This window comes from Oryzias latipes, chromosome 24 (genome assembly GCF_053564925.1).
Source record: "Oryzias latipes strain Hd-rR chromosome 24, Olatipes_Hd-rR_3.1".
NCBI lineage: Eukaryota > Metazoa > Chordata > Actinopteri > Beloniformes > Adrianichthyidae > Oryzias > Oryzias latipes.
In genome coordinates, this window is record NC_136260.1 from 3,535,824 (window position 1) to 3,559,456 (window position 23,633).

The window sequence follows — 23,633 nt, forward strand, 5'->3', positions numbered from 1 at the left end:
GCAGGGAGGCACGGGGGGAAGGAAAGCGCCGCCCCAGCCCAACCAGGAGGGCAGCCCCCCCGCCGCGCCGGGAGGCCCCAACGTAGGGCCCCACCCGAGAGGGGTGCCCACAGCCCCAGACGAGCACCCCATCACCACCCAGGAGTTCTGGGCATCCCCCCGCCCCAACCCCAGGTACGAGCCAGGGCACCCTGGGGAAAAGGGTGGCCCACGAGTGGTGTTGTAAACATGGCCCGACCAGGCTCGACCACAGTTGGAAATTTGGTGAGGCCCAGCACTTAGGGACAAGGGCCAGAACCCACCCACCCAATATCCAAACAGTCAGCATCTCAACCATTGACAGAGTGCTGCAAGGACACCAGATGAAAATGAAGCAGCTTTACACTGTTCCATTTGAAAGAAATTGTGAAAGAGTGAAGGGACTACGCTACCAGTATGTACAGGTAAAACATGCGTCCCTGGCCTCTGGCTCTGGGGGCCTTGCGGCGGCCCTGCTGGCCCTGGCCTGGGTGGCGGGCTTGGTCGCCCGGGCGGCGGTTGTTCCCTGCCGGTTCCCGTGTGGCGTTGGGGGGATTCCGGCTGCCGCTGCTGCTGCGGTGGGGGTCTTGGGGTGGGGATGGCTGGGCACTCTCCCTCCTTCTTTTCACGTTCCACCATCCATTTTAGAAGAACATAAACACTCACCTGAGCACTGGTGTTAGCTCACCTTTGCACTAACAGTTTGCATGACTGAATGACTGAAATATTTCACACTAGTTGGTTTGAAGGCATAAGTATGCGTTTGAACACTATCTGTTTTGTGTACATGTCGACAGGTGGACATTTTTGCAGCTAGCAGGTGTGTTTATAACATTTGAGTGTGTGTGTGGACAGGCTCCGCCCCTTTTATTTTTTTTTATTTATTATTTTTTTCTACATTTGAACCTTACCATAATGATTAACAACCAGTAAACTTGTTGCTTTATGCTGCTTCATGGTCTTATCCCCCTACCCCCCCTCTCTCTAACGTCCCTCTCTCTTCTTCCCCTCTTTCCTTTTCCGTCCGGTCCAACACCAAAGATTTTCAGACATGATTGAAATTAATAAAGTTTGGCCTCAATTACAAAAGGGGTTTATTCAGACATACTTTTGGTTTGTCTGAAGATTAATAACCCCTCTTGTTAAAGTAAAATATGTCCAACACAAGAGGCCCTCAGCTCTCATCTGTCTGCCCAGCTGTTGGACAGGACAAGTTAAAAAAAAAAAAAAAACATGCATGGACATGCAGCAAATGTACTGCACAGTAAACAATATGTATATCATACAACGATATACATTACAGTAAGCGTGTTTTTACACATTACACAAATCTTTACACATTTGCTATGGCTGTAGAAAAGTAATACAATATGTGATTTATACATTTGATGTAACTCTATCTTGGCCAAAATGTAAATTCTTGTAATTCATAAAACTCATTTTGTGTCTTCTGTTTTTAGCGTATGATGGAACTTGAACCAAGTGAACAACCGCACAGCTTCATCTACATGGATGAGGCTGGCTTCAACCTAACAAAAGGCAGAAGGCGTGGCCGAAATATCATCGGCCACAGGGCTACAGTTGATGTGCCAGGCCAACGGGGCGGGAACATAACCATGGGTGCTGCCATCTGTGACAATGGTGTGCTTACTCATATTCCCATAATAGGTACATACAACACAGAACATCTTATAACCTTTCTAGAAGTTCTCTACAGAGATCTAATCTCTGAAGAAGAGAGGGGTCATAGTGGAGATCACCTGCCATCGTGTGTGATGGTTTGGGACAATGTGAGTTCATCACTCCAACATCATCAGGCAAGGGTTTGCAGCCCACAACAGGATGCGGATGGAGTTTATTTCACCCTACTCTCCATTCCTTAACCCTATTGAGGACTTTTTCTCAGGATGGAGATGGAAAGTTTATGATCGTCAGCCACATACACAAATGACCCTCCTGGCTGCCATGGATGCAGCGTGTGATGACATCACAGCAGACGCCTGCAGAGGCTGGATAAGACACTCTAAAAGATTCTTTCCACGCTGCATCGCAACAGAGGATATTCTCTGTGATGTGGATGAGAATTTGTGGCCTAACATACAGGAACGACAAGAGGTGTAGGAAGACCACACCAATTCCTACTGCACTGCCTGTGCTGTTGTACAGAATATTGTCCTATCTTTTTTCCCCTTTGTGTTACTGTTTGCAGTGGGTTTTTTCTATGTTGGTATGACATGGTCTGTCAACAAATTACAATATGAACAATAAAAGTGTAAATGTGAATCTTATCTAGTCTCTTGCAATCAAACAAAGGTGTAACTTACATTTTACAATAATTGTCATCCAAACTTTAGCCATAGTTTACATCAGAACCTCCCTCTAAAGTACACAGTTATATTGACAACATGACTAATTCATTTGACTATCTTGTTCGTAGACAATGACACAAGGACTTGACATTCTGATGGCACTGACATGTTCAATGACATAAAGACTTACTTTTGAGAGATGAACTAAAGATTTTGAGCACGTTACAGGCTTTTGCAAGAAATCCATAGTGTTTTGCTGTTTGTACAAATTGTTTTGAGAAATGCACACACGTATTTGCAAACTTCAATTCTGATCTGAGAATTGTACTAAAGCGACTGAGAAAAACTGTAAATAGAAACAAGACCACTGACCACTGTCTCCCTCCATCTGGGTGTCTACACCAGATCTCACCCTGCAGGATCAAAATGAACACAAGAATGGTCAGAATAAATCCTACAACCACGCAGATGGGCCAGAATGATCTGCAGAGAGGTGGGACCAAAATATTAAAGGTTACCATCAGTTACACTACGCCACCATGGACTCCAACCCTGCACTGCTAAATGTCTCTCCTCGCTTGGCCCATTACACGTCCAGGCCCATCTGAAGTTTGCTGACAGCATTTGGATGATCCAGAAAAAGATCAGAGAATACTGCAAGGTCAAATGATACCAAAATAAAACTTTTTGGTAAGGCATAGGGGTGAAAGCATCATGCTTTTCTGCAAAGGGACTTGGATGACTTGTATGTGTAAAGGAAAGAAACAACAAGGCAGTGTATTGCGAGATTTTGAGTGTAATCCTCCTTCTATCAGCAAGAGCATTGAAGATGAAACATGGCTAATTCTTCCAGCCTGACAATGATCCCCAATGAACACATCGCCCGGGCAACAAAGCTGCAGCTTCATAAGAACCATTTCAAGTCCTGGAGTGGTCTAGCCAGTCAAATTTTGGGAGGGAGTTGAAAGTCTGTGTTGCCCAGCAACAGTCCCAAGAACATCACAGCTCTAGACAATGACAGGCATGAGATCATCAGAGGTGAGACAGGGTAGTCAAGATCCAGGTGAGTCGGGGGAGTCGACCGGCAAACAGAGTCAGGGTCAGAACAAAAAGGATCAGATCCAATCCAAACACAACGCTCGGTAATGAAGGCAGAGCGGCACGAACAATTCTTTCCACTGAGCTCAGCTCAGTGCAGTGCTTAAGTCTGCTGTGCAGCATCCAGGAAGTGTGGTTAGGACTCAGGAGACAGTTCCCGTCAGAGGGAGACAGAGCTGGAACCACAGCACTCTGTCACTGGCCAAGAAAGCCCAACAACGCCTGTACTTCCTCTGCAAACTGAAGAGGGCCGGAGTTCCTCCCTCATTCTGCAGACCTTCTACAGTGGTGCCACTGTGTGGTACAGAGCCTGCACCGCATCCTGCCGGAAGTCTCTGCATCTTTGGTGTCTCTCACTGGCCTCTAGGACATTTATCACTCTCGCCTCACCCGCAAAGCCATCAGGATTACAGGTGAACCATCACATCCATCCCAGAGACACTTCCGCCTCCTGCCATCAGGGAGGAGACTGCCAAGTCTGCAGGCCAGAACCAGTAGGAGAGTTTCCTTCAACAGGCGATAAGGAAACTCAACTCCCTCCCTGTCCTACCCCCTATGCCCCCTCCACTCCACTGCTATGAACTTTGAAACTATGAAGAAAACGTTTCCGCCTGCATCAGAACATCATCTTCACCAAAGACTGCCATAACCCACTCGTCTACTTACTGTATCTTAGCACTGCAGTCACTTTAAACTGTCACTTTGAACCATCTCATTGCAACTTTTGCACTGACCTATTTAGACTGCTGTTACTATTATTGTGGGTTGAAAGACATTTCATCTGTGCTGTATGTCATGTGTAGATAGATAGATAGATAGATAGATAGATAGATAGATAGATAGATAGATAGATAGATAGATAGATAGATAGATAGATAGATAGATAGATAGATAGATAGATAGATAGATAGATAGATAGATAGATAGATAGATAGATAGATAGATAGATAGATAGATAGATAGACAGACAGACAGACAGAGAGACAGACAGACAGATAGATAGATAGATGTCTTTATCAATCCCACAATGGGGAAATTTAGTATATTTTGAATATTTGACAAATTTAGTATATTTAGTAATTTAGTATATTTGACAAATAAAGCTGTCTTTGACTTTCAGCTCTGACTTCTGACAGACTTATTTTGCACCTTAAGTTGCAAATAAAGTAATTAAAAACAGACAATATGATTTCATGAATTTCTTTTTTCATTCAATCTCTCATTATGTGTACGCATGATGATAATTGCAGGCTTCTGTTCCATTTCTAAGTGGGAGAACCTGCACATTATGTGGCTGAATAAATACCTGTTTGCCCCTCTGAATAGTTTAAAAACTTTAGATTTACCGTTAATGGATTTCTAAATTGATACTGTGCCTGACATCATTAGCTTAGTGGTTGCTAGGTAACAGACACTGATGCACATCTGGTGACCCCAGAAAATGTGAATTTTACTCTGTAACATGTAAACTTTGCAATAACTTTTCCATTATAGGATTTCATTTAAGAGAATGTACCAAGTTTGAACTTGTGATGTGAGCTTATCCCACACATACATCATAGACTCAGAGTTTCTGCAGAACTACTTTGTTGTATTCCTAAGGTGTCTCCCTTTTAAAGTACTATAATACCTGTTTAAAAGATCAGCATGTTCTGCCAGGTACTTTAGTCTGGCTCACATCCTCTTTTTCCAAAGTCATTGATAAAGTTTCAATGACTTAGATTGGGAGGATCAAATTAAATAATAAAGAAATGTGGCCTTTTGATTGCAGAACAGTTTGGAGAAATGCAAACAACAAGAAAAACATGTTAATGTGGTAAATCTGAAACATATCTTGGTGATTTTCATTGGAAATTCTTAGCTGAAGAGTGGCTTATGTGTTGTCAATTTTAAATAGATATATAATATAAATACACACAGACAATACATTATTACGTATTTTTTAATCCACTAGGGGGCGACAGTACGCCTTTTTGATGCAGAACGCACCTACATTTAAAAGATATTAATATTGGTTGCCTAGGCAACACTCAGAAAAGTTCTAAAGTAGGTGTTGCTGTTTTTCTTGATTGTTTTTCTTCAAAAAGGTTCTAGACATATAAAATACTTAAAGCGGTGCCAGAAGTCCAAACATCGTCAGAGTTGTGTTGCTGGCATCTTTACCTTCACCTTCACCTTCATCTTCATCTTCATCTTCATTGAGAGAAATTAGGTAGAAACATGAGTTTAAATCATTTCCAGACCTGAGTAACTTCTGGGCCGTCTTTATTGTTTTAATTATGTCTTTTTTTCAATGTTTATCTTTGTTTAAAGAGGTTTTAAATCAGGAGTGCTGAACTTTCTCTGATTAGGAGAAACTAACTTTAGTGTAAAGACGCCAACTCTGATTTTACTCCAATGTTCATCTAGTCTGCCTAAAAAATCCAAAGATCTTTACCAAAGGACAACTTGGTTTTCCAAAAACATCCAATTATTTTGCATTTGTATTTTTATTAAAGATCCATAAATGTTTGTTTACAGATGGAAAACTTGTTTGCTTCAATTACTTTGTACAGTAAAAATACTTAAAAGAATATGAATCCTCCTAATTTAGTCAAAGTTTGGTTACTTCTTCCATTTGTGGATCACTGAATCCAAAAATCTACTTTGAGGCTTTTTGCTCTTTAATCTGGATGGTTATGATAGAAAATGTTCATTAAAGCATCACATGAGCTCAGAAGTCACTGAATGGTTGAACCTGCAAACATTTGATGGATTTGTACTGAAATGGTGAGAGACTGAAAGCTGCTGTGCATGAATGTTTGCCACAGATCCAGAATGAGTGATGGACCGAGCTCTGAACTGTTCACTGATATTAGAAGGATTATTGAGGGGATGGAGTGGGAGGAGGTGGTCTCCATGCTGATGGAGGTCATCGAGGCTGAGCTGAGTCAAGCACCACCTGCTGAACCTCCAGCTCCTCAGCTCAGCCTTGGTGGGTCTCAGAACCTCCCCAATGCATCGTGGTTCCATCCTCTGCCTCCTGGCAGCATGCAGGGACAGGTAAGAGTCTAAGCAGAGGACAGCGTCCGTCACTGTTCTCTCATGCAGACTCTGGTCAGAGCTTCCAACCAGTCTGAGCTCTGGTCAGCAACATCTACATGTAATGACAAGAAAGATGCCACCTGGAGGAAGTAGGATGCGACTGCAGGTGGAGTCATCTGTTCTGTTTGTCTGCAGGAGGCCAACGCTCCACACTTGATCATCTACCCGATGTATGTGGTCCATCCTCCTTCCACAGTCCAGCAGGTCCACCAGCCTCCTGCTCCTCTGAGCTGCTGCAGCTCGCCGTGAGTTTCCTCTGCAGCTTCCAGTCTGCAGTCAGATTGTCACAGAGGCAGCATGTCAGCTCTCAGCTCACCTGTTCTGTTTGTCTGCAGAAGCAACCAGGAATACGTTAAGAAGCCTCCCAATGCCTTCATGCTCTATTTAAAGGAGCAGAGGGCAAAGGTCAAAGCAGAGCTGAACATCACCAACAGCTCAGCTCTGAACAAAGTCCTGGGTGACAGGGTAAGAGCCGGCGGCCATGTTTGATTTTCAGAAAGATCTTCTTCAGGTGTTTGTTCAGCAGCTGACAGGAAGTCTTCTGTCCACAGTGGACGTCTCTGTCTCCTGACAACAAGGAGAAGTACTTCCAGGAGGCCCACCAGGAGAGAAAGCTGTTCCAACAGAGGCATCCTGGGTGGAGCAGCGCTCAAAACTATGTAGGTGTACTCTGCACACTCACACACACACAAATGTGTGCAGTCACTGCAAAGACACTTGGTTACATGGAGACTGTTTATAGGGAAAGAGAAAGAGGAAAAGGACTGCTGCTGCTGCTGCTGCTGCCGCTCCCCCTTACGCCAGAGGTGAAGGTGAGACAGGAAGTCAAAGACAGTTTGTGTTCCCATGATGGAGGAATCAGGTGGTGGATGTGATCAGAGCAGGAGTCTCCAGACTTTTCAGGAAGCTCCTCCTCTCTTGAAAGCTGTGCTTCCTTCACAAATCTCCCGAAGCTTCACTTGTTCTGTCACACAAACACCTGAACTATTTCACGCTCACATCCACTTCTTCATTTTACATCAACTCAAAGAGTTTTCTTCCTGCGTTTCAGAGTCTGGACCTGGAAACCTTCACCAGGCCAAGAGGCCATGCAGAAGGCCAGAAAACTCAGGCTCCGCCCCTCCTCCTCCACTGTTCTCAAAGACTTAAAACTAATGTTTTTGTACAAAGTTCAGTCATTTTTGTAGATAGTTCTTTATTCAAGCTTATTTTTAGAAGCTGCTTGTTAACAGCTTAACACTTTATTGAGAATTGTTGTTTATCTTTTGATATTTCATTACATTGTTATTTATAACTGTTCTGTTGTTGTGGTCTTCTTTTAAAAAGACTTTGTGAATTATTAAAAATTAATTTTGTAAAAAAGAATCTTTGAAACCCTTTTATTTCTTTCATGATAAAGCCAAAGATCTTTAGAACATGTGGTTCTTTGTTCGTTTGGCTGACATTAAGCACAAATGAGTGAGTTCAAAGTAAAAGAACAGTGTGAGGTTTTCTTATTTTTTAGACTGGATCATCTCATCTTTACAACTTTCTCAAGCAACCTGCTTTCTGAAAAACCTATGAAGCAGAAACCTGGTTTGCATAGCAGGATAGGGGATTAGGTAAAGCTGTTTCCAGAGTTAGACTTCTCCAGGACCAAAAAAAAAATCTTCCTCCAAGAAAACTTCTAGATCCTAAACTCTGCAGACTCAACGTTGAGAGGAGCAGCTGGAGGAAAACCATGATGATTGAGAAGAACAAGCACTCATTTGTCCCTACAGCTATCAGGCTGTTTAATGAACCTGCCTGATATGAACTGATATTATTTTGTGAACTGTCTTTTTACTGTTGTTTGTTGTGTGTGGTTGTGTGTTTTGCTACCGGACACCTGAATTTCTCCTTTGGGAGATTAATAAAGTTTATATCTATCTATCTATCTATGATGCTGCAGAGTCTGAGGTGTGGAGACCTGGGTGCTGCTGAGCATGGAAAGCAGTAAACTGATTTCTCTTGTGACACCGTTTCTAGTAAAAACACTCCCACAGAGCAGACATTCGGAAAATCAGAACACAAAGGTCTACATTTATAACTGTATGTTGTCAGTGTAAAACCCAAACAAAATCAATTTACCACCAATTAAAATCCATTTAGTTCTTGTCAATACAAAGAAGTTGTTTGCATGCATGACTGTGATTCCATGTAATACTTCCAGGTTTACTTCTATTCAAACAAATAAAAGTTTTCTGAAAGCCAGAGTTTGTGTGTTACTTTTTCATGGGCAGGTTATCAGTTCCATAGATGAAAATGTATTTCTTAAAGATCGTTTATGTGAGGTTATTAGACCCTAAAAAGTCTGACATGTTAACGCATGGCTCAGAGAAAGCTAAGAGAAAAACAAAAAAAGTAGCTGTTGGGTGAAAAAGTGCAGAGTCACCACTAATCATTTCTGCATCAGCGGCCTGTGGAAGTGCTGATGCAGCCTTGGGAAACAGATGTCCTTGTGTGACAGTTGTAATTATTAATGTGTGAGACTTTGCTGGTTTCATCAGAGCTAAAGTCATGAGGACTGTTTGTGCTGCAAGAAAGCACATGGGAGGTTATGTTCAGTTTAAAAAAACACAACAATATCTGCATATACACAAGCAGCCTGGTAGATAGTATTAAAACTCTGCAGTTTAACAGAAATTAGACTTATTAATTGTGAAATGAGTGTTAAAATGCTGCACAGGGTGATTTAATTCATGCATCAATGTGTTTGACAGTTTTTTTCTTCCAAAACAAATAAAACTTTCGGGAATCTTCAACAAACGATGACAATGATCCAAAAGTACTTCCCAAATGACAATTTATTGACTACAAAACAAGCCTTTTCATCAAGCGTGGTCTCTGGAGAAGCCTGGTAATACTATGAGAATCATGTCCTCCAATGTTTTTATCAGAAGATTTTTTAAGAAATACTTAATGAAAAATGACCAGCTTCTGTGTCAGACAACCTCGTCTGCAGCACCAAGGAAAGAATCATGGCCCCCTTTCCCATCAGCCTCTACTCTGAATCCAAAGAAAAGGCTCTGGAACAGAGACTGTCAGCTAATTCCGGTTTGTGGACTGGTGTCAGAAGCACTACTTCCAGATCAATACTGAGAAAAATGAAGGAATGGGAGTTATTTGCCTCCTACACCAGGGGGCATTCAGAGAATGGACACAGTTACAGACACTGAATCGTCTCTTACACTGATGCAGGACACAGAGTCACGGTGCATCTATTTACCAGAGCATCGTGTCCAGCTTGCTGATGGTTTTTTGACTCCAACCAATGGCTGAGCACAACTGACAGTGAATCTTGAAGAATGGGACTCCTAAGAACATTATCTGACATAAATCACAGCTCAAGGTCAGCTGTAAAAGTGACAGGTCTCATTTAAAGCCCAGTGCCCCTCATCATCTATCAGACATCACAAAGCCAAGATAATAGGACAACAAGGTTGGCTTTGAACATCTTTTAAGGTTAACCCTTGTTCTATCCTAGGCACTTTACCGTTGGGAGTTGGGTCATCTAGACCCACTAGACAGTGCTCTGAACCTTTTTTCTTCAATGATTTGTGATTTTCACTGGTGTCCATGGATTACATGAAATCTTTCCACCTTTATCCACCTTTGTCATGGTAGGGAGAACACGTCAATGGAAGGGGGGGGGGTCATCTAAGATAGCACAAGGGTTAAGAAGTGCCAGAGATCTGGAGAATTCATAAGTGGAGACAGCCAATCAGTTGGCGGCAAATATAAAAACATGAAGCCAAGGCCCTGATTTGTTCTGATCCTGAATGAAACTAGGTTCAAATATGTGTATGTCACAAAGACAGCATGATTGTTTCTGGAAATTGTATAATCGCTTGTAAAGAAAGCTTTTTGACCTGGCAAAAAGGACATTGTGGATTACAGAATAGGAGAAAGGCCGTTAATAACCATGTTGCAATGTTCTGCTGTTACTGATGAGAACAACCAGCTTCATCTTTGCTGTTTCTGTCAAACAGCAGTGATCAGCCTCACCCACCTGTTCATGAATTCTGTGAACATTGTGAATTACAGAGGCTTTAGAAATTGGATCTTCAAAGCAGCCAGCACAAAACACTCAATATATCTCATCTTTATTGACATTAACATTCTCCAGATGCCAGCTGACCAGGACCAAAACACTGCCTTTACTTCATATGACGATGGGTTCATTCGTTGTCCTTCAACATCTATAAGTCCTTTGTTGTCCAGCCAGCAGACTAAGCGCTGACATCAGCGTGATGTGGACAAAGCAGCAGTCCAGGACCCTGTGGAGTCTGCACAGGACACCTTCTCAGGTGGGTTCAGGGGGCATCTGGTCTCCCCTACATCCGGCCAGCAGCGTGACCTTCGCTTTTTCTGCATCCTACAACAGTCAACCCCCCCCCCTCCAGTCAGCCTTCATTGAGATAAAACACTGCTCTCCCTCAGTCTCTTGGCTCCCTTGTAGGCGGGAGAAAGGCCTGCTCTGAGATTTGCCTGTAATCTGGCTTAAACGGAACCCTAAATTTGGTTTTAATTTTGCTGACTCCACACTAATTCACTCTAATGAGCTGATGTACCATAGAAAAAAAAGGCATTTCAAACAGGGTTTTGCACAACAATTAAACGTAGTGATAAAAAGATTGAGGATTATTATTCTTAAATTGGTAGAACCACAAAGAAAAGCTGCAACACCTTTCAAAACAGGGCACGACTTGAGGAAACCCTTAATGAGTCGAACAGGCAGACTGATCCTTTCACATTTTATGACAGAAAAAAAATCTTCTCAAAGTACTCCAAAACAGAGCTTTTAATAGAAAAGGACAGATTCCAGGAGCAGCTCAGAGGAGGCTGCAAGACTGCCAGCTTTGACTCAGTCTGCAATCAGCCACCCTCCATGCCGGCACTGATGTGGGGGCTTTTGAACGGTCAGCAAGTGTTCATTAAAGATAAGGGAGTTTGCTGGCACACATAATTATGTGGTAGACTCCATATGCCAGTCACCTCACTAAGAACCTGCAAGGCTCCACAAGCTGCTCTGCTTTCCTGACATTTCAACTTGTTTCTGCTCATCTGGACAAAAACGCCTGCAGCCTTTGTTTTGGCTGTTTTTCTGCACCTATGACAAATGACAATAGGTCTGTGAAAGATTTGTGAAAGTTCCTTTATGAACAAACTGACTGCTCATTAGAGGACCTATCATTAACCTTTTACAATGTCCAAATAGTCCATCTGTTTATCAATAAATTGTATCAGCTGAAAAGGACTGACATACAGGAGACCTTTAGACAAAATCCATGGAGGATTGTGCTTCAGTTTGCTTTTTTAGTGGTATTTTGATCATGTTCTGTTTTGAGTTCTCTCTCTGTGCAAAAACTGAATCTTAGGAAAGTAAAAAGACGTGTTTCAAGAAAAATTGTCTTTTTTTCTGTCTTGCTATAAAAATATTTGTATGGTGAATTGTGTGTACTTATAATAGTGCTTTAATACTTTCTTAGAAGGCCCAGAGCGATACGGTTACAGTCCCATTCAGCCATAAAAACACACATATGGCCGCTCTGCTGCCAAACACTGAGCCAACCTGTAATCACCAGGAGCAACGTGGAGTTCAGTGTCTTGCACTTCGACACATGGGTGAGCAGAAACCTAACCTGAAATCTTTCAATCAGAGGTCAGCCGCTCTACCTCTGCACCACGGCCACCCAAGAAAATTTTTTAATAGCAAAATGATTTTATTTAAAAAAATAAGATTAAGACTAGAATTTTCTCCTTAAAATAAAAATTCTTGCCAAGACCACTTTTCTTACCCTAGCGGCAGATTGATTTTTTTTTGTTGCTTATTTAAAGAAACCTTTTTCCTGGGGGTCTGTTTTTGTGGTGCTGTCACAGTCAGTCCAGGTTCAGGTTCATGATCATCCACAGATGTTTTTGTTACTGTTTATTGTCCTCAGGATAAAGACGTGTCTGGTTTCCATCACTGTCAGGTCATCTCCTCTGTCCCTCCCTAAGTCCGTAGTTTTTTTTGTCATGTTTAAGTGCTTTCTTGCACTTTGAGTCCACCACCAGAAGTTTCAAACTTACCCTCCCAAATAAGGAATCATGTGACCGCCCTATTCATAATGCTAAACAGTTCCTTTCAAATATATAAAAGAACATTTCAAACATTAGTAAGAACAAGCATGTTAGCACTTGGCAGATGCAGATTTTAGAGACGGATGGTAAATGGTTTTCACTTATATATTGCTTTTTTACCGTCTTAGAAGGGCCAAAGCACTTTAGTCACAGTTCCCGTTTATGCAAATCCACTTTCACACACTGATGGCAGCTCTTAACCACCAGGAGCAATGTGAGGTTCAATCAATCACTTTGTTATTTGTAGAGCACTCGTAAAAACAGACGCAACCAAAGTGCTGAACGTAAAATCAAATGTAGATAAAATCACTAAACAATATGATACTATAAAGAAACAATAACAATAAAGCAATAAAATCATTTAAACAATAAAAGCAATAAAGCAATGGGCTGTTTCTAACTATTCTTCACAACAATAAAGTGAAAAAATTGACAGGCTGGCCCACTATCTGCTCACTGGAGTTAAAAGCCTGAGTAAAAAGATGAGCTTTTAAAAGTGACTTAAAATCACTGACGGTTCTGGAAGACCTCACAGAAAAGAGGGGGGGGGGGGGGGGGCATTTCAGGGTTTAGGAGCTCCAATTGAAAAGGCTCTGTCTCCCCGAGTCACAATCCTGGGAACCATTAAAAGCCTTGGATCTTCAGATCTTAGGACTCGACGTGGACAAAGGACAAAAAACATGTAAAAGCTCTGAAAGGTACAGAGGTGCCAGACCATTTAAACATTTAAAAACCAGAGGTAAAATCTTAAAAATGATTCTAAAGGCCCGTACACACCGGGACGAATATTCGCCAGGCGTTATTCGCCAGCGTTTTTCGCCACGTTTTTTGTGTTCACACCCAGGCGATTTTCGCTGACGATGAGTGGAGTGAACATGCAATTTCATTCCCTGACATTAGATGGCGCTTAATGTAAAACAGAAATACTCCTGTACACAAGGTGGCGCTGCGCAACTTTACGCTTCTTAAAGTCGCTTTTCACTCAGAAGAAGAGAGCAAGTTTTTACACGCTTGTCAGAATCAAACAAAGAAAACATGAATATTTCAAGCACCAGTAGCTCCAACTGGTGCTTGGTAAGGGGATATTTAAGAATGTCCGTCATTATTTCTTCGCGGCAGTGTAGACGCTACTTGGCGTCTATCTTCTTCGCTGGTATGTGTGCTCAGCAAGGCAGTTTTGTGTTTGAGCGCCCCCAAGTTGTGTTTTACTGTAACTTCAGAAGCTCCAGACACGTGAGCAAAAGCGCCATTCTCATTGGTCGAGTAGATTTCGACGCGACGCGTCGAAAAAAAAAACGAACCCGAGGCGTTTTTTTTTTTTGACGCTTTAACGCCTGGCGTTTTTTCGCGTCGGTGTGCACACTCTCGTTGGTGCCCTTTGTTTAGTCACGAGGCGTTAAACGTCGGCGAAAATCGCCGGCGAAATTCGTCCCGGTGTGAACAGGCCTTTAGAGAGACAAGCAGCCAGTAAAGAGAGCGTAATATTGGAGTGATATGCTCACACTGTCAGGTCCCTGTTAACAGGCGGGCCGCTGAATTTTGAACCAGCTGGAGACAGCGGAGCAGAGATTGGTCAATGCCACTGTACAGAAAGTTACAGTAGTCCAGTCTGGAGAATATGAAAAACATGAATCACTTGTTCCAAAGCATGAGGAGGAAGGTATGGCTTGACTTTGCTGATTAACGTTAAGTGATAAAAACTAGACTGGACTATAGCCCTGACCTGTTTGTCAAATTTAAATGCCTGTCAAGGTTTACCCCAACAAACCTAATGAAAGGAGCATCTGAAGGGTCCAGGGGACCAACAGCATTACAGCAACCCCTCAGCAGGTGAGTCTTTCCAAAAACAAACACCTCTATCTTGTTTTAACTCAGACAGAGGAAGTTAAGCTCCATCCAAGATTGTAGATTACCAAGACCCTCAGCTCCTCCAGATTTTAAATGCTGGCACACGTAATTATGTGGTGGATCTGAATGTCATCAGCGTAGCAGGGGAACGACACATTATATGTCCTAAAAATGGACCCCAGTGGCAATTTAATTCAATTCAATTTCAATTGTATAGCCCAAATTCACAACAACAGACGTCTCGATGGCCTTTGTATCGGTAATTGAAAAAGTAAAACATAAAATCAAAAGGATCATGAATACATAGAATTCAATAGGAAAATACTAAATAGAACTAACTGAACAGAGTAAACTAAACTGGACATCCCTGCCCTTAGACCCTCCTTCCCGGTAAGGAAAACTCCTAAAAAAAACGGATTCCGGAAAAAACGAAGAAACCTCAGGGGTGTCCACATGAAGGAGGGATCCTCCCCCAGGATGTACAGGCGATGCACCAGCACTCATAGAGAAGAATTAACTTATCTAAATCTACAACTACATATTTAAAGTCCAGCAAATGAGCTTCATCCAGATGGAGTGGGGGGATGGCTGGGGGCACGAGACGAGCCGGAGACACGATCCACAGCCAGGTGTAGAAGCAGTAGTAGAGGCGAGGTAGAGAACCACGGATGAGCCAACTGGAATCTGGAAGCACTCCCACTCCCCAGGAGAGGAGTGGGATAGAGGGACATTACATGAATCGCACTGCACCAAACAGAGGGAACTAAATGGCATATACTTATATAGCGCTTTTCTACCTACAAGGCCCAAACAGCTTTACAGTCACAGACCCATTCACCCATTCACACACACATTCACACACTGGTGGAAGCTCTGCTGCCGAACACAGGCGCCCGCCCACCACCAGAGGCAAGGTGGGGTTCAGTGTCTTGCCCAAGGACACATTGACTCAAGGGTGTGTAAGGCGGGAATCGAACCTGCAATTTTGCGATCATGGGTCGACCGCCCTATCGCTGCACCACTCTACCACGATGAATGATAAAAAATGATCAAGAATAGAGAAAAGAGGGAGAGTAGAAGTAGATGAGAAAAGAGGACAGAACCCCAGTGCACCATAGTCATCCCAGCTTCAACTTCTAGCAGCCTACTAACAACTTTATTGTTATTGGTATTAAGTTTAATACAAACATTTTAGTAGTAAGTTAAACATCCTCTGATTACTATCTAGTCTGACAATAAGCCTGTCCAAAGAGGAATATTTTCAGTCTAACTTTTAATGTAGAGACTGAGTCGGCCTTTTATTCCATAAAACAGGGGCTTGGTGCCTAAACGCTCCACCTCCAACCGTACTTTTACTAATTCTAGGAACCACAAGCAGTCCTGCATTTTGGGAACAAAGTGTTGTATTTGGATGGTTAGGGACTATGAGGTCTTTGATATAGGATGGGGCCATTCCATGTAAGGCCTTATAGGTTAACAGGAGAATCTTGAACTTGATTCTAGAATCAACCGGGAGCCAATGGAGCGAAACTAACACAGGAGTGATGTGATCTCTTCTGCTGGTTCCAGCTAACAATCTAGTTGCTGCGTTCTGAACAAGCTGGAGACTTCACAACCTTGTGAAGAATTCCCAACCTTGGGAGAATTCACAACCTTGTGAATTCTCTTCCTTGTGCTATCCTAAGCACTAAACATTGGGAGTGGGGTCATCCAGACCCGCTAAACCCACTGCTCTGAACCTTTTTTCTTCAATGATTTGTGATCTTCACTGGTGTCCATGGATTACATGAAATCTTTCCACCTTTATCCACCTTTGTCATGGTAGGGAGAACACGTCAATGTAAGGGGGGGGGGGGGGGGGTCATCTAAGATAGCACAAGGGTTAAGGAACTCTTAGGACACACTGCTAACAAGGAGTTACAGTAATCCAGCCTAGACGTAACAAACGCATGGATGAGTTTTTCAGCATCACTATTAGAAAGTATATTTCTGATCTTGGCAATATTCCGCAGGTGAAAAAAGGCAGTTCTACACGCCTGAGATATGTGAGCCTTAAATGATAAATCCTGGTCAAATAAAACCCCAAGGTTTCTAACTGTGGAATTGGGGGCTATACTTATGCCATCCAGGGAGACTATCTGATCAGACAGAGCATCTCTGAGGTTTTTAGGACCGAGTATGTTGACCTCAGTTTTTTCTGGGTTCAAGAGGAGGTAAAGAAGTGTCATCCAGGCCTTGATGTCTCTGATACAGGCGTTCAGTTTCTCTATATCCTCATTCTGGTCAGGTTTAATAGATAAATACAACTGCGTATCGTCGGCATAACAATGAAAATTAATGCTGTGTTTCCTGATTATGTTTCCTAGGGGTAGCATATAAAGCGTAAACAGGATCGGTCCCAGGACTGAGCCCTGTGGGACTCCATAGTTAACTGGAGTGCACTGAGAGGAATGGCCATTTACATTAACGAACTGATACCTATCAGACAGATAGGATTTAAACCACTGGAGAGCAGATCCTCTGATCCCTATGTCCTGCTCTAATCTATGGAGTAACATACTGTGGTCGATAGTGTCAAAGGCTGCACTGAGGTCTAACAGGACCAGAATAGAAAGTAGTCCCTTTTCTGAGGCCAATAACAAGTCATTAGAGACTCTAACTAGTGCAGTTTCCGTACTGTGGTGGGGTCTAAACCCCGACTGAAAGTCTTCAAAGTGGCTGTTGTCCTGTAGGTGGCAGTAAAGCTGCTTAACTACAACTCTTTCTAGGATTTTAGAAATAAAGGGCAGGTTTGATATTGGTCTATAGTTGGCCAAGTTAATAGGATCCAAACTGGGCTTTTTCAGAAGAGGTTTAACAACTGAATATTTAAAAGACTGTGGCAAATAACCTTACAGAGGTTTCTATGGATGCTTTCACTTCTACCGCTTCAGCCTGCTCTGGGCTGATAGTAGGAATAATAATAATAATAATAATAATAATAATAATAATAATAATAATAATTGATACTGTATTTATCCCACGAAGGGAAATTCTTCTCCGCATTTGACCCATCCCCTGGGGGAGCGGTGAGCTGCAGCCTAACCACGCTCGGGAGGCAGTAGCGTTAAGGGTCTTGCCTAAGGACCTCACTGGGTGATGTTAATGTGTCATAACTTGATTCAACTTATGTCTAATATTTGAGATTTTAACTATTGAAAAATGTAAGAAAATCATCAGAGCTGAGAGAAACAGGAACATGTGGTTCTACTGAGTTCTGACTGTGAGTTAATTTAGCAATAGTGCTAAAAAGAAATCTTGGGTTGTTTCCATTCTCTGATATTTAGGTTGAATAGTACTGGCTTCTAGCTCTACGCAGAGATTTTTTATCATTTAATAGGCTATGTTTCCAGGTATCCAGAGACTGCTCTGAACTGGAGCGGCGCCATTCTCTTTCCAACTTACGAGTTACTTGTTTAAGAGAACGAGTTTCAGCGTTAAACCACGGTGCTACTCGGTTTTGTCTGACGAACTTAGGTTTCAGGGGGGCAACAACATCATGTGTACTCCTGAGGGCTTGTAAGGCATCATTAACAAACTGGTCATTTATACTAGGACTGATGCTATGGGAGCTGGGCTCAGAGTATTTTCTCAGAATATCACTAAGTACTGGCTGAACTGTGTTTAAACTCAGACACAGAACGGTCAGTTAAGGTTCTTCTAAGCTGTTTCTTATTCGCTGGGGTGGTAGCATGTTCTAATGTAAACTGGAAGGTAATCATAAAGTGATCAGAAATGATGGGGTTAAGAGGAAGGACACTCAGCTGGCTGATCTCTATACCATGGGTTAGAACAAGGTCCAGGGTGTGCTTATGACAGTGAGTGGGTTCATTCACACTTTGGGTGAAACCAACATCATCTAATAAAGCTGCAAAAGCCTTTCCTAGGCAGTCACTGGGGTCATCAACGTGAATATTAAAATCCCCTAATATTATAGTTTGATCAGAATCTGAAATAGTAGTCTGTAGGAAGCCGGAAAACTCAGTTAAAAATTCTGAATACGGGCCGGGGTGGGGTGGGGGGGATAAATAAATATGAATAAAAAACAGGTTTTTGAGTTTTCCTGTTTGGGTGATTTACAGACAATATGATGCTTTCAAATGAATTATAAGCATTTTTAACTTTAGGGCTGAGAAGTAAGCTAGACTGTGATATTACTGCCAAACCACCTCCTTTACCTGAAATCCTGGATTTCTGATAGTTAGCATAAGTGGGGGGGGGTTGCTTCATTCAATCTAACATAGTCATCCTGATGGAGCCAAGTTTCTGTTAAGGCTAAAAGACTAAGGTTTTTATCAGTAATTAACTCGTTGACTAAGAGGGACTTGGAGGAAATGGATCGAATGTTTAATAAACCGCATTTAATTACATCATAATTCTGCTTGTGAGAACTGCTGTCTGTCACTTTAAGGTTTCTATGACGCGCTCCTTTCATTTGTCTTTCAGCACATAAGCTAAAGCTCGGACCTGCTCGACTTCCCCTGCATGGGTTTTGCACCGGCACTAACCCTAAGGGAGGCTCAGAGGAGCGTTTTCCACTGCTGCTCTGCGCCCGGGTCTCGTCTCTGAATTGTCAGGTTAACAGACTAAGGCTAGCAGAAATGTTTCTAGAAAGAAGAGCGGCACCGTCCCGGGTGGGATTGACACCATTTCCCTGCATGAGACCGGGCTTCCCCCAAAACGCGCTCCAGTTATCCACAAAACCAACGCCGTTTTCTGGGCACCATCTAGAAAGCCAGCGGTTAAATGATGAAAAGCGGCTGTACATTTCATCACTGACTAAGTTCGGCAGGGGACCAGAGAAAATTACAGTGTCGGACATCGTCTTAGCCAGTTTACACACCGAAGCTACGTTTAACTTAAGAACCTCTGATTGTCTCCGTCGGGCATCATTACCGCCTGCATGAATCACGACTCGATGGAACCTGGACTTACTCTGAGCTAACATCCTAAAAATCCATGGGAGAGGGAGTAGATCTCAATTCACCTTAATCCTGTTTCTTAAATGTTGTTATTACTTCTTCTCAAATTTAACATAAAATAATCCAGACTTTATTAGAGAAGTGTTTCAGTTAGAAAAATGACTTGAACTAAACTCTGGGATGTTTGGCTGTAAATAAACACAAACCTTGAAGGAGAACTAAACTGTTGACCTCTGATTTCATCAAGAAGATGGAAAAACTGTTTGATGTATGTTCATTGAGGTTTAAGACGTTTAGCAGGGACGACTCATTGTATGCTGAGACTCTGTCGCTTTTTACCTAATGGATCATGGGAGATGTAGTGTGAAAACTGCCACAACTGGCAAAAAGACTCTCTTCTCTGAGCTTCACTGTTTTGTTCACTTGTTCCACAGTCTGAAAGCAGATCCCGTGGAAAGCTACACCGCTAAATACGAGCTTTAGCTGGTATTTTTGTTGGAACTGAGCGACTTTATGAGCAGAATCAGAACAAGGAAGTGAAGACTTTAATCACTACTGATTGGTCACACTGATGACATATGATTAAGACTCCAAGAATGATTGGTGGAGACAGTTAAAGGGGCGAGACTTTTCCAAAAAAACAGAGCTGAAGCTGTGGCTAAATCGCGGTGCCGACATTCTTATTAAAATGTCTTTAATAGAATAAAATAAACACAAAGAAAAACATATTTTATGATCTTTCATATTCCTAACTACTCTGTGTTTCAACAGTAACTTTTTGGATGAACACAGTGCTGATATCCTGGAGATGCTAAATGTTTTTAAAACAGCGAAAATGGGTAATCTCCCACACATCTGACCATCTGGACCATCGGATAACTGTTTAGACCTGATTTGCAGCAGTCAGACTCAGAAGAAATCAGGAAGATCCAAGCTCCAACGGACTCACTGCTTAAAAGGTTCTGTGGAAGAACTCTTAAAAGAAGCACTGACTACATTATGGAACGATTGGAAAAAGTTTCAACATTCAGAAGCGGCTGCTCAAACATTGACAGAAACAGAAATGTATTCTATCCGCAAAAACAAACAGAAATGATGCTTAATTCAGCAACGGCCTGAGGCAAGCAGGTAATGGCTGCTGCAGATCCACACCATGACAGCATAACAGCAGAAGTTAGCAGAGTCATAGGTGGGTTCATTATGTGGACCGTGAAGGTGTCATCATCATTAACCCTTGTGCTATCTTAGGCACTCTGACATTGGGAGTTGGGTCATGTAGACCCACTAGACAGTGCTCTGAACCTTTTTTCTTCAATGATTTGTGATCTTCACTGGTGTCCATGGATTACATGAAATCTTTCCACCTTTATCCACCTTTGTCATGGTAGGGAGAACACGTCAATGGCCATAGGATAGCACAAGGGTTAAGTCAGGCCAATGGAGTGGAAAATGATCAGTCCAGTGGGGCTGTAGCTCCTCCCTGTGCAGAGCTAAACCAATCAAAACAAAGAAAACCAGCTTTTACAGAGATGAATCCCATAGTTAGTGACCATCATTTAGTCATTTTCTTATACACTATAATTACCACTGTGGAGCAGATTTGATTTCATACCACAGAATAGCTGGACATCAGTCTTTAATGAGCAAAAGTATTCAAAAGTCCGAGCTGGTTAAGGATCAGTGAGCTGAGCAGCTTCCTCATGATGACAGATAGTTTTTTAATTCTAAAATCTAATACTTGATTTGTAACTCATACAAAACATTTTGTGTATAACTGTGTACTGCAATTGTGTATTCCCATGTACAATTGAATATCAAATACGTACAAATACAAAATACAATTTATGGAAGCACAACTTGAAATTACAGCAGCAGAAAACTAAGAAGGATTTCAAAATGGCTCCTATGCATACACATTTTTAAATAGTACGCACTAATCACCTGACACAAAGAGAAAAACCACATTTACACACAGATCAGAGTTAAACGTCCACGAGGGGTCTCACAACCCCTTTCACATCTTCAGACTTCTGGGTAAATGACTCATTTAAATGCTGCTAGAATACTGGGTCATCTGAGTGTTCTTATCAGCCGATTTGAACGTAAAATGCGAAGAATTTCTAGAAAAATTTGAGATTTTTTCCACTTTCTTAAACATATCCAGCCTGATAATTAAGATTTATATATTTTTTTAACTTTAAATATGCGTTTAAGAGCATTCATCCCTTTTTTTCTCCAAGTTTTCTACAACTAATCTATCTCTCTAGCCCTGACAGGTGCTGTCAGGGGTCCATACTGGAGGTGCTCCAGTATGGACCCCTCCTGAGCTCTGGTCCCCAGTCACGGTGATGGCAGACAGCACCAACTCCTTCTTCACACCGAGAGTGAAGAGAGTCAATCAGGTCCATGCAGAGACAGCATTATTTATTGGGGCAAATCTGTTTAAGATTGTGGAAAAGAACGTCACATCTTTACTACATATTCTTCACCATTTAAGTTCAAAGTGGCTGATAAGAAAACTAATGAACCAGCATTATCCTCAGGGCCGCAGAGACTTTTCATGTTTTTAAAGGAAGGCCCAAGACCTACCTTTTTAATTTAGCTTTTAGTTGAAATTTAGGAATTTGTTTGATATTTTAATTATTTATGTTCTCTTTTTACTTAAATTTGGTATATTTTTGGATTCATATTCCCTGATATAGATCTGTATTTTAAGGTTTATTTATTTATGTTTTAATTCTTATTTGTTTGATTCCTTTTAGATTTTAGTTGCAACTCCAGTGTTTTTCTCAGAGGTGACTGACTCTTCTTAGTGGGTCACTGCAATGTAACCTCCCAGGTCTGGCTCGTTGCTTAGATCTAGGGGGTCCTGTATGTTCTGTGAACTTGAGTGGGGGGTCACTGATGAGGAGATGTCCCCAAAATATCAATTCCCCACTCCCCCAAAGCCAGATTTCTACATAGTCAGTCATTTTGTGCTTTAACATGGTGGTGTGTGTGTGTGTGGGGGGGGGCATTGTATGGGTTTTGATACAGAATATCTGTTTGATGTTTTGTCTTTTCAGTGAACCTGGAATTTAGTTTAAAATTATATTCTGTTTTTTTTATGTAAAGCACTTTGACTAACACAAGTTGGAAAAGTACTATACAAATAAAGTTTGACTTGATTTGATTTGAGTACTGTCGGGACATGTTACCTGGAGCTGACCTTGTTTATATATTATATTTTAATAATTGAATATCCAATTACAAGGTTTACAATCTTGGAACCTCAAACATACTAAATATATATAAATTATGGGAGCTAACCTAAATAACATTTCTTAACTGTCAGAATGTTGACCACAAAGACGAAGTGATGTAATATTTGGGAATGCAGGGTCTGATTGGGTAGCCGTTACAGATTGGGTAGCGACAGAGGGTAAAGACTGTCTCTCACCTCCACATGGCAGCCGAGGATGAACGACTCCCATAATGACCCCTGAGTGTGGCTTTAAAAGGACTTCCAGTCTATGTGACCCAGAACCACAAGGTCCATGTTTCAGTCACTTAGTTGTCATCATTACTAAGTAAAACTCTCCGCTTTCAAGGAGCTCATAACAATCACCAGTTTATTTCAAAAACTGGTAATGAATGAGAGTCACTAACTACATTTCCATTGACTATGAAATTGCACGAATTGGATTTACGATAACAAATGTGACTAATGGAAAATGTGACAATGAATAATCACCAGCATTTATTGAAATACAAGTTTGTGTACTTGGAGGAAGTGGTATTTGAGGAGTGTCTAATTGACATAATTTGCAAAACTGCAATGGAAACACTATTTTCTATTTCAATGAGTCATGTGACCAACAACCAGATGGCGATGCACTTCTTGGTGGGAAATAGCTGCTTTGGGCGCTGCACCACAAGAGGTGCCACAGCATCACACAGCTCATCAAAAGTTGAGCTTGTCAGAACTGTTGGATCAACAGCTCCTCTTGAATTTCGCCAACCACCATTTCCCAAAATGGCTTCATCCTTAGCCACACACTGATTGCAGTTCCACTGCCGAACACTGGCACCAACCTTCCACCATAGGCAAGGTGATGAGCGCTAGTGCCGTGGCCAAAATGTGAACGTAAGTATTGTTCACATTAGTCGCCACATTTCTGAATGACTCATC

General features: G+C 41.9%; 1 protein-coding gene across 2 annotated transcripts; it reads left to right on the forward strand.

Annotated features, from left to right (window-relative positions):
- Positions 1 to 5,526: 5,526 nt before the first annotated feature.
- Positions 5,527 to 7,871, forward strand: LOC110017687 (transcription factor 7-like 1-A). Of its 2 annotated transcripts, XM_023953062.2 has the most exons (7): positions 5,527 to 5,637; positions 6,236 to 6,467; positions 6,645 to 6,754; positions 6,845 to 6,974; positions 7,061 to 7,168; positions 7,252 to 7,321; positions 7,561 to 7,871. In XM_023953062.2, the coding sequence occupies exons 2-7, from the start codon at positions 6,243 to 6,245 to the stop codon at positions 7,656 to 7,658; spliced, it is 741 nt and encodes a 246-aa protein (XP_023808830.1). In that variant the 5' UTR covers positions 5,527 to 5,637; positions 6,236 to 6,242; the 3' UTR covers positions 7,659 to 7,871. The 2 variants fall into 2 exon arrangements, with proteins under 2 accessions (XP_023808830.1, XP_078799264.1); XM_078943138.1 differs by lacking the exon at positions 7,252 to 7,321.
- Positions 7,872 to 23,633: the final 15,762 nt, after the last annotated feature.

Excerpts from the sequence above, each read along its gene's own strand:
- LOC110017687 (XM_078943138.1), top strand. The coding sequence starts at position 6,243 with ATGAGTGATGGACCGAGCTCTGAACTGTTCACTGATATTAGAAGGATT. Across the intron at positions 6,468-6,644 it reads CTGGCAGCATGCAGGGACAG|GAGGCCAACGCTCCACACTT; the intron begins GTAAGAGTCTAA and ends GTTTGTCTGCAG. Across the intron at positions 6,755-6,844 it reads CTGAGCTGCTGCAGCTCGCC|AAGCAACCAGGAATACGTTA; the intron begins GTGAGTTTCCTC and ends GTTTGTCTGCAG.